This window comes from Centroberyx gerrardi, chromosome 3 (genome assembly GCF_048128805.1).
Source record: "Centroberyx gerrardi isolate f3 chromosome 3, fCenGer3.hap1.cur.20231027, whole genome shotgun sequence".
NCBI lineage: Eukaryota > Metazoa > Chordata > Actinopteri > Beryciformes > Berycidae > Centroberyx > Centroberyx gerrardi.
In genome coordinates, this window is record NC_135999.1 from 30868733 (window position 1) to 30886215 (window position 17483).

At 39.4% G+C, this 17483-nt stretch overlaps 1 protein-coding gene across 1 annotated transcript; it reads left to right on the forward strand.

Moving 5' to 3' along the window:
* Positions 1–1824: 1824 nt before the first annotated feature.
* Positions 1825–14860, forward strand: LOC139916102 (organic cation/carnitine transporter 2-like). Its single transcript, XM_071904894.2, has 11 exons — positions 1825–2096; positions 4733–4838; positions 6156–6259; positions 6719–6873; positions 7271–7442; positions 7711–7852; positions 9166–9263; positions 9466–9680; positions 10800–10982; positions 12762–12897; positions 14746–14860. The coding sequence occupies exons 1-11, from the start codon at positions 1825–1827 to the stop codon at positions 14858–14860; spliced, it is 1698 nt and encodes a 565-aa protein (XP_071760995.2).
* The last annotated feature ends 2623 nt before the right edge of the window (positions 14861–17483 follow it).

Consider the following 17483-nt stretch of genomic DNA (forward strand, 5'->3'; position numbering starts at 1 on the left):
GCAACATCCAGGCAACATCTATATACAATGAAACTGCTGTGCTGTCTTTGCCTCAACACTGTAATAAAGAAAACAAATAATTCAGTATTTTCCACCTAGCTCTGTGTTATTTTCTCTAGCTCCTTGCTGTGTCTCTGGCCATCTGTTGTCCTTCAGCCACATGAGTGACAACCCAACCCTACACTGCTTAGTGTTAGCTAATTGTGCGTCTTGTGTATTTTCCTGGATCCCATCATGAGAATGTGATACTTTGTTTGCCCCTGTAGGGAAATCTCTTGCCCACCCTTCCTCCCCCCTCCACAGCAAGGGGCAGAGTCGCCTACAGAACAGAAACCCTGGAGATGGTAGAGATTCAATGTCTTGCTCAAGGTGTTTGAAACCTGTTCCTCTGGTTGAAGGACGGTCTCTGTAGCTGGGGGTGGTCCAGGGTAGGCAATATCTGTATCCAAACATGAAACCTGATTGTGGATGACTCATGCCTCTGCTACCTCTGCTAACTAATCTTCACAAGCCACCAGTATACTACAAGCAAACATGTTCATTCTAAACATGACATTAATCTGAGTGGTTGCCTTTAAATATGTGTTTTTAATTTATATTTATGCCAGCTTATGTGATTTACCTCCTGCTCTGCTGGGGTGAGGAAGCGGTTTTGAAGCCATGAAAATAATCAATCAATGAAAAAGAAGGAAAAGCCTAGTGAAAAGTGCAATCTTTGTACTTTCACATATGATGATCAAATCCCATTAGGATGTATGGACGAGGCCTGAGATAAAGCTTCCTAGCGAATAATAATTTGAAAACATCTTCTAAGAGTTCTGGTGGGCAGGACTGGTCCAAATCAGGTCTGATTGTTAACCATAGTATTCAAACATTCATTCATTGTCTTTACCTGTTTAAATCCTATTCAGAGTCACAGGGGGCTGGAGCCCATCCCAGCATGCATTGGGCAGAAGGCAGGGAAACACCCTGAACAGGTTGCCAGTCCATCACAGGACTAACACTGATAGACAGACACTCATACTATCATACGTATGGGCAAATAGAGAACATTTCAATTCCATATCATTTGTGGGAAGACAAAAAGGAAGCAGAGGCATAGGCTAATGCTTGTTGGTTTTTTTACTGTCTTAGCTCTTTTAGCTCATTTCTGCTCATAATTTTTCTTTTTTGTCTTTCCAGTACAATTCCTGTGGCGCCTGAAGTATTGTTGCATGTGGTTTTGAGGCGGGGCCACATTGTGGGGGAGGTCTATCTGACATTCAGGAATACTAGGTGAAAAGCATGACTCAATCACTTTATCTGTAATGGTGAGGAGGCGGCTGCACTGAACCTATCCTCTCCTTTCTCCCACCTCCCAACCTGTCCTGTGGATTATCAAGTTATAGACAGCCTTCTGGTTTACATATGTGCCTGCCTGTCAGTATACTGTCAGAAGAGGAAGCCTCCAATCTTTCAACCTGGTAATTTTTGCCCTGACTGGAGTCGGACCTGGAGAATTGACACATGCTGCTTCTACTTAGGAATGCTTAGAAACAATCTTCTACAGATGGATATGATGATACAGTAGTCCTTCTACTGGGGAAAATAGTGTCCTTGCTGCATCTCTGCTAAAAGGAATAGAGACAAATCCTATCTACTTCAGCTGGGGAGAGTAGAATCTGAGCCACTGCTGCAGAGCAGCTACATACAGTACATCTCTCATGTGCACGTATTTGCCTGCAAACCCGTGTTTGTGTGTGTGTACCTGTACGTGCTTACATCTGTGTGTGTGAGTGTGTATGTGTGTGTGTGGTTCTTCTGGCTTGTAGTGTGTGTTTTACGATGCTGGAGTACGAGGAAGCCTTGTCCTTCCTGGGGGAGTGGGGCAGCTTCCAGAGGTCCATCTTCATCCTGCTCAGCCTCAGCTCCATACCCAATGGCTACGTGGGCATGGCCATGGTCTTCCTGGCCGACATACCGTCACACCGCTGCCGGTTACCCCCCCTCAACTCGTCCTCCTCCAACTCATCATCTCCCTCCTTCAGTCTGGAGCTGAACCACTCCATCCCTCTGGAGTCGGTGAAAGGGGAGGTGATTCTCAGTCGCTGTTCCAGGTATAAGAGAAAAAATCCTGCAATTGATTGAATTGAAAGTGAATTGAGCACAGTCCTGTTTTCAGCTACAAGTATTTAAGGGGGGGGGGGTGTATCTTGTTCACAGTAAAAGAAAAAAAAAAGAAAATTGTACTATTTGTTGTTTTGTCAAAGTTGTAAACCTATTTAGAAAAAATGAGTCAGAACACGGTTGGATTGTGATGTAAAAATTCAGCACATTCCATACAAGGCAAATTCAATTTGCTCCACATAAAGAACAAAAAATACAGAATTTGTCTAGTAAAATGACATTGAAAAAGAAAAACAAATTAGGTAAGAGGTGACAGTGGGAGCACATCTCAGAGCATATGGAAGTTTATTCCAGTAATTGGGAGCATATTACTAAAAGCAGCTTCACCAGATTTTGTTTTCACCCTGGGAACAACTAACCCTAACTAACTCCCAGATAACCTAAGACGTCCGGGTGGCTTGTATCCTGAAAGCAGGTCAGAGATGTATGTTGGAGCTAAACCATTTAGTGCTTTATAGACGAGCAGCAGAATTTTGGCACACCAAGCAAGCCAATGCAGTGATCTAAGAACTGGTGTAAAGTGTTCTGTTTTCAGTCTTAGTCAGAACTGGCAGCAGCACTCATTGAATAAGCTGTAACCATCCCAGAGTTTTTTTGGGGAGACCAGAGAAAAATTGCAGTGTCTAACCTACTGGTAATGAAAGTGTGTATGAGCCTATCTAAGTCAGGTTTTGATAAGACCCCTTATTTTGGCAATATTTTTAAGATGATAAAAAGCTCATTGTGTAATGCTATTGATATGGTTGTGAAAATTAAGATCAGACTCCACAATAACACCAAGACTCCTAGCTTGGTCTTTGAGAGACAAGGAATCAAGGTGAGCCTGAATGTTCTGCCTCTTTTCTTTAGCACCAAAGAAAATTACCTCAGTTTTATTTAGCTGAAGAAAGTTTTAGCACATCAAGTTATTCATTTCCTCAATGCACTGAATCAGTGAATCTACAGGACCAAAGTCACTAGGAGAAAGATGTATGTAGAGCTGGGTGTCATCTGCATAATTGTGGTAACAAATGTTATTTTTCAGTATGATATGACCTATAGAAACGATGTCAGTAATTGGGGGAACGGGGAGACTGGTAAGAGTGGAGCCATACAGGCCTCTTGGCTGATATGACGGTGTCAGGGACAGAGAGATTCTCAGGCCTTGTATGTAAGGATATGCTCCTTTATTTATTTATTTTTTTTTACAAAAGCTATTATTGCGTCTATCTCCTCCACTTTTCTCTTCAGTAAGTCAGAGGTCGTCCTGAGGGAGACGAGGTAGAAGACTGCAGCGTATGCGGCATATTATCACAATCCTGGTAGTTTTGATTTCTCTCAAGGTTGTTGCCATTTCCAATGGAGTTTTTTATGTTCCTGTTGTGGGCATGTTTGCTAGGTAGAGAAACAGAGGAGGGGGAAATGTATGGGTGGCAAATTATGTATTTTAAATTCGCAGTGAGGATCTTAAGTCCCAGGTCTGTTTGGGTGCATGCCGTCAGGTCTGAAAAAGGCTCGGCATTCCCAGAAAATGTTGAAATTGTCAATAAAATTGGCACTTGCCAATGATAGCCATGTGTTTAAGGCTAATAGTCAGCTGAAACGGACAATTCCACGGCCGAATGTGGGAATAGGACTCAATATGTTGCTTTGAATAGCTTTTTAATAGCCTCTCTCTATTCCAGGTGGAGATCCATATGGAGAGAGTGTGGTAGCAACACTAGCCAGTTAGTTAGTTATCTATTTACACTATCCAAAGAGACAGAAGTGTGCATAGATGAGTGTTTGGCACTATTTATTTTTGGTTTTTACAAATCTATCCATGTACTGTTGCTGTTGAGCAAAAACCTTGTATGGCCAATGTAACCTTGTATGTCAGCTTTTCAGGAGTCAGCTTTACTTCCACATTTACGACCAGGGTGCTCCTGGTCTTGTCAAATGGCCTCATACTCCTTGTCCGTTATATGACCGTGCAGATCAATCATCACATCTAATGACTCCCAGTGGAGTCATTACAGGTCCACCACCATGTTTACCAGCTGGCAACAGACATTGTGGATTAAAGGCTTCCTTTGGCTTTCTCCAAACATAAACCTGTCTGGATGGAAGAAAAGGCTGAAAGACTAGAAACTAGATTCAGACTGATATCTGACTAGATTACTTTTTTTCCCCAGTTCTCAAAGCTCCAGGTTTTGTGCTCCTTACTCCAGGTTATGCATCTTTGATACCAGTGGTTTCTGGCCATGCCATGAATGCCAGCTTTATGAAGCTCAGTACAGTTTTAGTTGAGACTGTGTCACAGAGGTGTTGGTTCAGTTCTGTGGTCATTTTTGAGTCTGTAGTTTTGTGGGGTTTAGCAACTATCCCATTGCAGTAAGTGTCCGTCTATCCCTGTCGGTGAGCTGCCACTGTTTGTCTGTGTTTGGGATATGTTGTAATGACTTTCCAGACCAATCCACCTGGAATTCAAACACCAACTGTTCCTCTGTGTAACTGTGTTAGTTGCTTCCTTTTGCTCTGAAAACACATATGAAAGTAGTGATTGTCAGAGCTCTTGTGTTATATGTATAAAATGTCTGTGTTCCAGGTACAGACAGTCTGCGGACGGGTCCTTCTATACTAATGAGACGGAGGGATGCATTGATGGTTGGGTGTTCAGCTCTGAGAGATACTCCTCCACCATCGTTACGGAGGTAAGAACAACACACATAGACACACACAACTCATACATACAACTTTAAAACAGCGCTTTTCAAGGATATACAGTGTTTGATTATCTGCATTTAAAGAGATAATTAGGTTTAGTGTTTGTATTTTGGTTAACAACCAGGCCTGGTTTGGGCCAGCCCTGCCCAATATATATCTGGCAAACTTTTTCAAATTTGCTTAGATTTTACCTGTGTTGAAATATGTTTTTATACTCCCTTATATCAGTTGCCTTCAATGCATGTTATTGGAGTTTAGGAGTGTAGGGAAAACTCTGCTTGAGAAGTCTGGAGCACAGTGTGAATACCCGTGTCACTTATGGCCGGTATTTGATTCCAGTTGCTGTGGTTGTCCTTCCATCTCTACATGTGAAAATACAGAGGGGGAAATTTCAAGTGCATTTTCTCCTTCTTAATGCCACTTCATTTCAAAGTGTAATTTACAGTCAAAGGAACTGGACAGAAAAGCCTTACTGAAAAGTGCAGCCTCTGTGCTTTCACGTACTGTATAGTCAAAATCTATTTCACTGGTTCATTTGTGAATATGACACTCTCAATTCTACTATCAGCACCTGAAGTGGATGTCAGGGCTGTTTTTCTGGTGGGTCCCTACATGACGACAGTAGAAGTATGTCTCCCATATTGAGACATACCACCACCCCGGCCACAACACCCTTACTTTCCACCGTGCTACTTCAGTGTGACACTCCTTCCTGTTTATAGTCATGTGTCCTTTACGGAACCGTTTCGTGCTGGGAAAACAGAAATTTAACACTTTAAGTGCCACCAACACATAATTTGCTGTTAACAAGTCCTGTTCATTTCATGTTTTTCTGTGAGATCACGTTGGGGAATTGCATTAACCCTAACTACATAGCTTTTACCCTCTTGAAATTAACTGTTAAGCCACTTGAGGTCACTATTGTTGTCTGTATTAGTTATACTTGTATGTACTAGATAACATATCTATTTGTTGATGTTTGGTGATGTAAAATTAGCTAGGTTTATCCTCTTTATCTCTCTATTATTAACTTCAACACTGTCCAACAATGTATTGGTTAGAGGTCCCTTTATGCTGTTCTAGTTAAGACATATACCTCCAGTCTCCATGATACAACTAAACAGACACAGCTTGATTGTCAAACTAATGAGTTTCAACGTAATGTTTGGTGTCGACCAATCAGCTGCTATTTTGTAATCGACTCAGCCTACATTTCATCCTCATCTGTATGTCTTTTTCTTTGTGTTTGTGTGTGTGTGTGTGTGTGTGTGTGTGTGTGTGTGTGTGTGTGTGTGTGCATGTAGTGGTCTTTGGTGTGTGAGGACAGCTGGAAAGCTCCATTCGCTGTTACCATTTTCTTCTTTGGAGTTCTCCTTGGATCTTTCGTGTCTGGAATCATCTCTGATCGGTACACACACACACACACACACACACACACACACACACACACACACACACACACACACAGCTGACAGCTGTCTCATCTACAACTTTGCCTGTTTTCTGCCATCATCTGTTTAGCTGTCTGGTCATAGGCTATGACAAGTCCTGCACACAAATCAGTTTTTGTCAAGGTCAAGCTGCTGTCCATACATTTACTGACTGTCAGACAAGAGAAATCTGGGTGGGAATATTCTGTTAAGGCAGTAAGCTTTCTGCACGCCGCCTGTTCAATCCAAACGATTGTCCCGTCTTACTGAAATTATTACAAAACCTACTGTCGTTCATCCTGGTGATCCTGCAGAGAGGGGGAGGCTAAATCTAGTCAGTGCCAACGAACATTCATCCATCTCTCTCTCTCTCTCTCTCTCTCTCCCTCTCTCTTTCTCTCCATTTCTCTCACCATTTCATGTCTCTCTATCTTTAGTTTTGGGCGGCGTATTATCTTCTTCATGACCATGGCAGTCCAGACGGTGTTCAGCCTCCTTCAGGCTCTTGTCAACAGCTGGGAAATGTTCTGTGTGCTCTACTTCATAGTGGGAATGGGACAGATCTCCAACTTCTGCTGTGCCTTTGTACTGGGTATGATCAATAGATGGATGGATGGATAGATAAATTGATAGATAGACTCAGAGAGAGATGGATATTCTTCTGTGTTGTTACATTTCCTTAGTGTAACTGTTGCCAAACTTTATCTTCCAAAAAGCAATTAACAAAATAGAGTTCAATTCATGTGGGTTTTTGAAGACTGTCACTGATGGACTGAAGCTGCCCGTAGATTATATTTCAAGTTTCATGTTTAAATTTGGTCATTTTCATGCAAAAAAAAAAAATCCACAAACTTAGTAGTCATTGTTTATTTACTGTCTCTTGGCAGGATGGAAAAGCCTCTAAAACATTATATATTGCAATATATTTTGCAAAACCAATATACTGTTCTAACCCTAGTTCTAATATGATCTGTTTTCTCTACGTCTAGGGTCGGAGTTGTTGACAAAGAAGGCGCGGATCAGCTTTGCTGCTATTGGAATATCTTTCAGCTACGCTCTGGGTTACACCATACTGCCTCTGTTCGCTTTCTACATCAGGAGCTGGAGATGGCTGCTAGTGGCTCTGTCTCTGCCTGGTCTACTGTATATACCTCTGTGGTGGTAAGAGACAGTAGAATAGAATCAAAGTTCTGTCTCCATCTGGGCTACTGTTCCTACGTCTATGGGACATAGAGGGCAAATATTTGGTGATTTTTATGATCTCCGCCCACAGATTTGGACAGGGTGTTGGTTTTAAAAAGTATTATACAAATTTTACTTATTATTATGATTATTGTTGTTGTTGTTGTTATTATTATGAAGTTATCAATCAGTGGAAATCAGTGGCCAGCCTATTTATTGATTGATGTGTCCCGTGACCAATCATTAGGTACCTCCCAGAGTCTCCTCGCTGGCTATTGTCTCAGGGCCGCATAGAGGAGGCAGAGCTGATAATCAGAGCGGCAGCTAAGAAGAACGGGGTCACGCCCCCTGAGGTCATCTTCAAACAGGAAAAAGCCACTTCACTCAAGGTGCACACACACACACACACACACACACATTACTGCTGCCTTAAGTGCTCCTGATGAGCTCCTTCCAACTTCAGAAGTTGTAAATATGACTTCCACAGTGCATTCTCGTGGGTTTGTCTGTGATGATCCCGCCCCCTTTCTGTCTAATGTGAAAATGAATAGGGGTGTAAAATTCTGTTAATTCCTTAATCTATGGCCAATGCAAATATTCACTATTGTTGCTTTTGAGGGTTCCTCTATTATGCATTTGTTTATTTTGCTAAATCTTAGCTTGTGCCCCATGGTTGTTTTCCAAAAATTCAGTAACATGTTGGAATATGTAATAACTTCATCATACGTCATTTCTACTTATAATATTTCACCCATTTTAAGAGCATGTGATACAAATTTTTTTGCCATTTCGCCAAAACATGGAACTGGATAGAATCCAAAATGACGACAACACTTGAGAGGACTACAGTGAGATAATCTTACGGGTTACAAAAAACCCCAAAAGGATACAAAAGTTGATGAATTGAAATGTCAAAATCAAACTTAAACGCATTTTATAAAACTTCATATCCATCATATGGATTGGGTTTCAAAAATTATTTTCTATTTATTTTTCCCAAATTTAGCTTGTGAAATGAAACGTCGAGAATAAAATCACATGTCATTTGTTCATTATCTGATTTGTGATTTTAATTTGGATATGGACTGAACGGAGGATACATGGATTAGTGACGTACCTACAAACTGCTGTTTTCTTTTAGAAATCAAGTGGCACAAAGTTAATTTTTGTTGCAGTGGCAGCATGAGGAGAAAATGTGCATCAGGCATCTAATTGATGTTTTGATTAATTTAATAGCCCAAAGTTGTATAATCCATCACTTTAACCACCAGTTGTTGACACATCTTTCCATGCTCTCTGCTGCTGAAACATCTCATCTCAGCAACTCAGAGATCATAGAAAACGTACCCTGTCTTATTTATCTCTTTGTTGGGTTGCTCATGTGTGTTGAACTTGTAATTCTGATACTTCTGACAGCACTTGAAGGCAGCATTAGTAGGCATGACAGGCAGCATATATCCATCCTCTAGTTTGGATACTGCACTTATCACACAGTGACATTTTGGACAAGGTTTGAAGCCATTAGAGGGATACCTCACAAATTTGAATTTCAGTTATTTTTCTTCACCGGGTATTTGTCACAATGTCAAAGTATACCTTTAAGGTTCTGTTCTGTTCTGTTTGTGTTCTTACTGAGTAGGTAGAGAATGGCATTTTCTGTGTGTGCGTGTGTGTGTGTGTGTGTGCGTGTGTGCGTGTTTAGGAGAGTGGTCCTGCAGATAGCCAACATGTGTACACCTGGCTGGACCTGTACCGAACTAGCAACATCAGAAAACTCACCATCATCAAGATCTGTATCTGGTATATACAGTATATATACACACACACACACACACACACACACACACACACACACACACACACACGCACACACACACACATAGACACACACTTGAAATGCTTGAAACTACACTGTTGATGCCCCTTTTATCAGCCAGAATAACCTATCTATCTATCTATCTATCTATCTATCTATCTATCTATCTATCTATCTATTATTTAGGATTGCGATCTCCATGACATATCATGGACTGGCTCTGAACACGCCAAACATGGACGGAGACCCGTACATCAACTGTCTGGTTTCTGGGGCAACTGAGTTCCTTGCTTACAGCTCTATGTGGCTTGCGATTCACTACCTCCCTCGGCGTTTACCGGTCCCCATCACCCTGCTGCTAACTGGAGTCCTACTGTTTCTCATCAAACTCATACCTGATGGTACTGTACACACACACACACACACACGCACACACACACACACACGCACAACCCCCTGCCCCTTGTTTCACCTACAACATACTCTTAACATGCTGGAATGTGATCACAGAAATTTATACATACATTTTGGTCATCAACTTTATCATGTATTAGGAATACAGCAAGTTTTTGCTAGATTGGCCCGTTGGTCAACTTAGCCTTTAAGTGATGAGAAGACAGACACCAAAATCATCCATGCACTCCCCATAGATTGTTGGCTTCGGCTAATAGCCTATCCTGCCTTAATAATTGGTCTGCAATCTTCATGGACAAAAAAGGAGGCTAGTTAGGCTCTTAGACTTAATCAGGGGACTGTGATATCAACTGAGGGCAAACTTTCGTGGCGGGAATGGTGCGGCAGGGCTGAGTTTACACTTGATTTGAAGCAAACATCAGCCTACAATAGTAACTCCCAGTAAGTTTTAGCCTACTTCTAAATATTTTGTAGCCTATTTATTTTGACAATCAGCCTAAAGATGAAAATTTGTCAAAATACAAAATAGACTACAAAATAGAATGTTTGTTGACTTAAGAGTACAGTGGATGAAAAAACAATTCAATCAATGCAGAACCTTTTTCATTCATATGCTACAGATAATTTAGAAAATGCAAAGACACACACACACACACACACACAGGAAAAAAATCGTTATCAGCGTATCGGCCGATATGGCAGAATATTGGCAATAGGTATTGGCTCCAAAAATCCAGAATGGTACATCCCTATTTTCTACCATTTCTCATCTGGGAATACTTTCACCAAGAGAAAGTCAACTTTTCTACCACTTTAACCCAGTTCAGTATGAGAGGACACTGACTGATTACGAAGAAAACAAATTTGAGGATGTCAGTGAGATGTGGTTTTAGGGAACTCTCACTTCAATCTGATATTTTGAAGGGGCGATGACAAAAGTAACATTTTTTTTAGATTGGTAACTGTAATATTAATACTAAAATTGAAATAGTACTTTTTCACTATGAGAAAAGGGATAATATTACTGTAATGCATTTTCATTCATCAAGGCTCATGATAGCCATCCGCTTGACAGTTATATCATCTTCTCTTTTCTTTTCTTCCAGATCTGTCCATTGTAACCCTAACTCTGGTGATGATGGGGAAGATGGCGGTGACGGGTGCATTTGGTTTCGTCTACCTCTACGCCACAGAGCTCTTCCCCACTGTAGTGAGAAACATGGCAATAGGCTCCTTATCCATGGCCTCCCGCATTGGCAGCACTGCCGCTCCATACATCGCTTTCATAGGTGAGGTTTGCGTGTGTGTGTGTGTGTGTGTGTGTGTGTTCCTCTACCTCTATCCTTTTGTTGATTGAATGTCCTCACAGGGATAGAGAGATGAACACATCTTGTTGGTCCTTGTTTCTACAAGGGGCTACTTAAATGTTAGGATTTGGATTGGTAGCTCAATCTAGTTGTAACTAAAATATTCAGCAACAAAAATATCTTTTGTCACATATAGATTAGCCACCTCAGACATCAAGATACACATTGTAATACTAACGCTAGGCTAGCGAGCCTCACTCAATATGCGGTGAGAGAGCACCGTTTCGTTACCATTGGGCAAACATAATAAATTCCAAACCTAATATGCAAAAAAACTGCTTTGCTAGCTCAGTCTAGTTGTAACTAAAATATTCATCAGCAAAAATGTTCTTTTTGTGACATAGGTATAGCTTTGCAACTGTGGTGGCTAATCTAATACGGCTAATATAAGTGCCGTTTGACTGACTGATGGACGGACAGACCTGAATTTCGCTCCTGATGAACATATATGATGCCGTTGGAAAAATAACTTGCCTCCTTACACAAGTTTATTCTAGTTTCATTATTCAGTGTACATTATGACAATTTCACCTCTTCTGTATACATACATGCTCTTTTCAACCTTTAAGTCTCCTTTGTGTAGACTTTATGAAACTATTCAAGATGCTGGCAATACGCTTGGAAGCAGTCCTTCCATACAACTGGTTTCTTGATGGGAGGCTCATTTTTAACATTAGAACTATTTGTGGCGTAATTTACACTAAGTGGTAAGTGGTAGGATCTTTACATGCAGAGAAGGCATTGGAGAAGGACTTGAATTTGCTGCTCTCAGAAAATTTGGTTTTGGGGATGCCTTCAGTCCAACTCCTATACACAACCCCATTAGCCTCTGTGTGTAATAATGACATGCACTCTATTTCACCCTGTCACATGGGACATGACAAGGTTGTCCCTTGTCTCCTTTATTATTTGCCATAGCAATAGAGCATCTATCAGTGGCAGTTACAACCTCCCCTCTTTTCAAGTTATTAGCCATAGAGGATTGGAACACTGATTGGCTGATGATTTATTGTTATACGTCAGTAACCCTGTTATTAATATACCACATATTCATAATATTAACTCAATATACAGAAATGTGAATGCCATCCCATTAACCTTGCACCATTACAACTATGTCAGACTTACCTTTTGGAGATGCAATTGCAGATAACACTGACAGAGTTGAAGGACCTAAAAGGAGTGTAGCAGTGGGGCAAAAATGAATGAATTCAATTAATTTAAATTGCATTATTTGTAGCATTTACTAATTCTTAGTAAATGGTTAAAAGACAAAATAATCATTTGATAGTTAACAATCAAATAAGAGCTTATTAAATTCACTGTTTATGAAAGATATTAAGAAGTGTTACAAGTGTTACTTAACCAAAGATTTGGGTTCTGGGTTTACTCTTTAAAATGTGATTGCATCTAAGATGCATTGAAGATCCAATCACCCAAAACCATCTCCGGAATGAGACACATTTGGAGACATTAACAAAATGTAAATGCAATGAGTCTCCAAGTGATATAAACAAAACTGGAAAATTGGAAATATAAATAAATCAATCAAGCATAAGATGCAATGAGTCTCCAAGTGGCACACACAAAAATGTCATGCCAGGCATAAAAGAGGCCAACCAACTCAACCTCGCTGCCTCACTCTGTGTTTTGCTTTTTGTGCATTACTGTAGGTAGATAATTCTTTCTCTCTGGTTGCAGGTACATACAACAAGTTCATCCCCTACATCCTGATGGGTGGAGTCACTATTGTAGCGGGGCTCCTCAGCCTATTGCTACCAGAAACCAAAGACCAGGAGCTCCCTGATCTCATTCCCCAAGTCAAACCACTTGTCGGGTAGGTTTCAGTAATTTAGTTGAGAATGTATGCTAGCATATTCAGCATTTCCACCTCTCGCTGGGTATTTAATTTATTTTATTTATGACTGTTTTAGTGTCCCATGATGGTCTAAATGCTCTTTCAGAGGCTTTTCCACCCTGACAAGAATACATTTAAGGGCAAAACTGAATCCTTGTAGTTTTTTGAATATTTATATACTACTGCTACCAGTAATAATAATAATAATAATAATAATAATAATAATAATAATAATAATAATAATAATAATAATAATAATAATTTATTTGTAGAACACTTATCACCAGAATTAGAAACCGCTTTACAAGATCAATAAATAGTATGAGAAAGAAATACAAATGTGAACAATAAAAAGGGAAACATAGAGACCATTGTTCAAGTAAGAGCAAGCCTTAAAAAGTGCATTTTTAGCAGGTGATAGTAATACATTAACAGGTGATTATAACCACATGACAGCCACAGCCAATGAGCTGTCTATATTGTAAAGCACCATACTGGTAGGAAATGTATGTGAGATCATGGGGATACTATGAATAGAAGATCAGGCAAGAGCAGATTTGGATTTAGTGTTTAGTGTTTTTAAGGGACAATGAGTTATCAGGTGGTTCCAGAGTGGCTCCATCAGCCTCTTAGTCCTCAGCTTTGACTGTGAAACAACCAAAAAGAGCGCTGAGCAAGCATCTCATAGGGGGTTAAAAGCTCAGACGTATAGCTATGTTGAAATGAAGTCAGTCTAAAGGCAGTTTTTTCTGTTGTGGACCATCTGTTTTCTCTGCATGTTAGGTTCCACTGCTTCTATGCACAAAAGTCATTGAGTAAGCGCTGTTTTCCCTGTACTACCCCCAGAAGTACAAACTGACCATCTTGCAGTGTCCGCAGACAAAAACAAATGCTGTAAACAGGGATGGAACTTAACAACAAACAAACAAAAACAGCAAAAAACAGTTATTTAGTTGCCATCTTAATACTATTTCCATTAGAATCTAGTGACACTAGTAAAGATTATTATGTACTGGCCGGGTAGGAAAGTTGCTTGCCACAGGCTAGCAGGTTATCAGGCTACCATTTCCATCTCCATCTCAAAGGATTGCACTTCAAGCCCCAATCCAGAATTTATCGAGCCACATTAAATTCTGTTAGTTTCATAGATAGTGAAAAAGGACATTGTAATAAATTATCATGCAAGTTTACTGCAGTGTGCGGGATTCTACTCCTTTTTCAGCATGTATACCTTTTTGGTTTTTGTCCTACGCAACTGTCACCCAAAGATCTTTAGGTGTGCAAAAATGTCTTTTTTCTTGAGTTTCATAGATAGACAATTAGAGTTTGTATGTACAATACATATGCTTTTTATAACTTTCATAAATGCCGGTAACTCAATATACTGGTTTGCTTGACTTCATTTACAGAAAAATAAATGTGAACAAAAAATTAAAGCTTTTACAGCTTCAAAGATACATGTATAATACGTATCAAATTATCACATACTGTCAGTTCTAAAATCAACTCAGTTGAAGGGGGGGTATGGGGACTGAAGACATTTCTTCAATCCAATTTACCAAAGGTAAAAACAAAAGCCAGTGGTGAGGAGACACTATTTCAACTGGGGTTGCTAACAATGGATTGTGGCTTTGATAAGACCAATCTCTGACTTCCCGTTTAGCCTCTGCCTGTTTTTTGTATTAGATGCAAAGCTTTGTATCGATAAAAATCAATATTGAGTAGTTTGAAAGTCTAGTTATTTGATTTTTTTTTTTTTCATCCCTCTGTATCCCTCTGTTGTATGTAACTATGTTCTATGTAACTGTCTGTCTGTCTGTCTGTCAGGCTTTCCAGGCTTTTGAAGAGACGCACTGATCCAGCTGGGTGCCAGGAAGATGAGATGGAGAACATTCCTGCTTTAACTGAACCAAACCAGACCAGATCTGTAGAAGAGCTGTAGATCTCCAGTAACAGACCTGCTATGGAGATCAGAGATGAGATGATACAAGATATGATTTGATGAGATGACATGACATGACACATCTTGGATGTGTCCATAAGCATGAAACAAGGTTGAGAGTTAAAAATGAACTATAGTGTGTCAAGATTCAGCAAATGAGTTTGAATATGCTCAGAAACAAATTATTAAACAAATTATTACATGCAGCACAAAGTTTCTGTTACTGCAAGGCCTCAATGGACTTGTATTGTCCAATCATTATTTAGGTGAAAAACAGACTATGGACTGGACTGTGAAATATCTGGAAGAAAAGAATAAACAAAGAAAAGAAGAAACATAATGTTATTGTTGCAGCCATTCAAAGACATTCATACTTTCAGACACCTTTGACACTAATGAGGGTAAAGATCAAATATTGAGGAAAAATGGCAGCTGTTCAGGATGGATTGGAAGATGGGTGCGATAAAATCATTGAACTGATTATTAAAACTATCCAGGGACATTTTGACATGATTTAATAAATCTGATTGTTGTACTGTTGTGCTTAAAGTACATTCAATTGTTATGAAGTTGTCTTTAATGATCTTTTAAAGTTTTATTCTACATCACACATTCCACCAAAAAAATATAATGAATTAATTAAATACAATGTGATAAGATTGGGGACACCATGGCTTGACCTTGCAGCCAAAACAAAGATGTTTTGTCTGACAAATAAATGGATGGCATCACTAGTTTACATGGAATGAATTAAAGAATTCACTTTTGTCCCACCCTTTTGCCACTTTCTGTGTGGATTAAAAAATATATATATTTCAATAGGATCCATAAACATTTCAACACAAAACAACCATAAAGGGACACAATATGGGCACAGAAACTATTACAAGTGCATTGCATCGATCAAAAATGCCTACAGAGAAGCTGTAGTGAGGCTCTCAGTTGCCTCAAAATGTTGCTGAGCATTTTTTTTCAGCACTATATTTATAACGAAAACCAGATTGGAATTTTTCTGCTCATGTAATCAGTTAATTGTTTCTATACAACTTTCTCTAACCCTATCCCCTAAGGAGGAAAACTGACAATAGAACACCATGTGTAATAATAAAGACACTCAATGTAGACTTCTTATATTTCTTCTTCTATCTTCTACCTTTACGTATTTATTCCAAACAAAACGCTGTTGTAGTTTCCGTAAACATAAAACGCATCACTTCCTATGCAGCAGAGGATTTTTCCCTCTCATATGTGTTTAGAACAGCAAATGTAAAAGCTTTCATGAACTGGCCATAGGTTGAATCACTATTGTATGGTATCAATCGGCAATAGCAGCAAAAAATACATTTTTCTATATATATAAAGTATGTAAAAAAAAAACATACCGTGACACAAACATACTGTGATATGTATGATATGAAAATGAAAAAACAGAAATATATGCAATTAAATTATAAAAATTATAAAATCACAAAACAAGACGATGAAACAGATGAGAAAAATATGAGAATATGAAGAAAAACATGAATTTACAGCGTGAAATGTGTGTTGCATTCACATTATCAGGTCTACAGAAGGCTGATGGGCCAGGTGTTCTAGGCATCTACACACAACATTTATCAGATTTAGGAACGAATAAATAATTTCCCCGAATCTGTGATGGAGGAGAGCTAATGGAGAAAGGGGTAAGAGAAAAATCTGATTTTTACTGTCAGGTGATTTCATCATGGTAAAATGATTCTGGTATATCTAATGGAAGAAGATACAATTGAGGCTTTTTTATTTATTAGTTGAAGCTTTAAGGTACAACATTAACTGTGGGCCTGAGTTACTGTGTGAAGCAGTTTTGTCAAAATGGTGGTTGTGAGATAAAATGTGCCACCCTAATTTAATTAGATTCTATTAAAATGTAGTTAATTTAAACACATTTGTGAGCAAGTTGTGTTTCCTCATTTTAATAGAGCAGAGATCATTATGCCATGAAACTGAAAACACAAAACAAACGGGTTCAGACTCTGTGGAGGATCTAAAAAGAACGGAAGTGGAAGTCGATTCAGTCAGTGAGGGAACAGAAGATAGCCATGACACTATATTGGTGGATGATTGGTTCCTGAAAAGTTTACAATGACAAACATCAGTTACTGTTAGGAAGAGAAAGACTGTCTGCCCCCTAGTGGCTGGGGCAAGCTGTGTCAAAGGACCAGCTTGGGTCATTTTTTTTTCTTCTTTTTTTCCATTAATAAAAAAACAACTCAAGACGAAATAGCACCCAGTCATGCTCATAGTGGCTGCTTTAAATATAGTCAGCAGGATCAAGACAAGACAATAGCCAGTGAGTCCCTTTTTGATGAAGATTCTCTTATTGCAAAGGAGTTGCTGAATCTGTCCAAACATAAAAGAAGAATGCACCTGCATTTTAGTGGCACTAAGTAACTTCAAGTGGCAGAAAGAACCTTTATTGGGCCAACGCACAGATGATGTGCCGTCATGAATAAAATTTCACTGGATTTGATGATGTTGCTAATTGAACTGAAAAAGGATATGATGGAGATTGAACAAGCTATCGCAGAAAAACACTCAGCTCTCCAAAGAGTGATGAACAATGCTGATAAATTCGATGACCTTT

Excerpts from the sequence above, each read along its gene's own strand:
- LOC139916102 (XM_071904894.2), top strand. The coding sequence starts at position 1,825 with ATGCTGGAGTACGAGGAAGCCTTGTCCTTCCTGGGGGAGTGGGGCAGC. Across the intron at positions 6,260-6,718 it reads TCTGGAATCATCTCTGATCG|TTTTGGGCGGCGTATTATCT; the intron begins GTACACACACAC and ends CTCTATCTTTAG. Across the intron at positions 10,983-12,761 it reads TCCATACATCGCTTTCATAG|GTACATACAACAAGTTCATC; the intron begins GTGAGGTTTGCG and ends CTCTGGTTGCAG.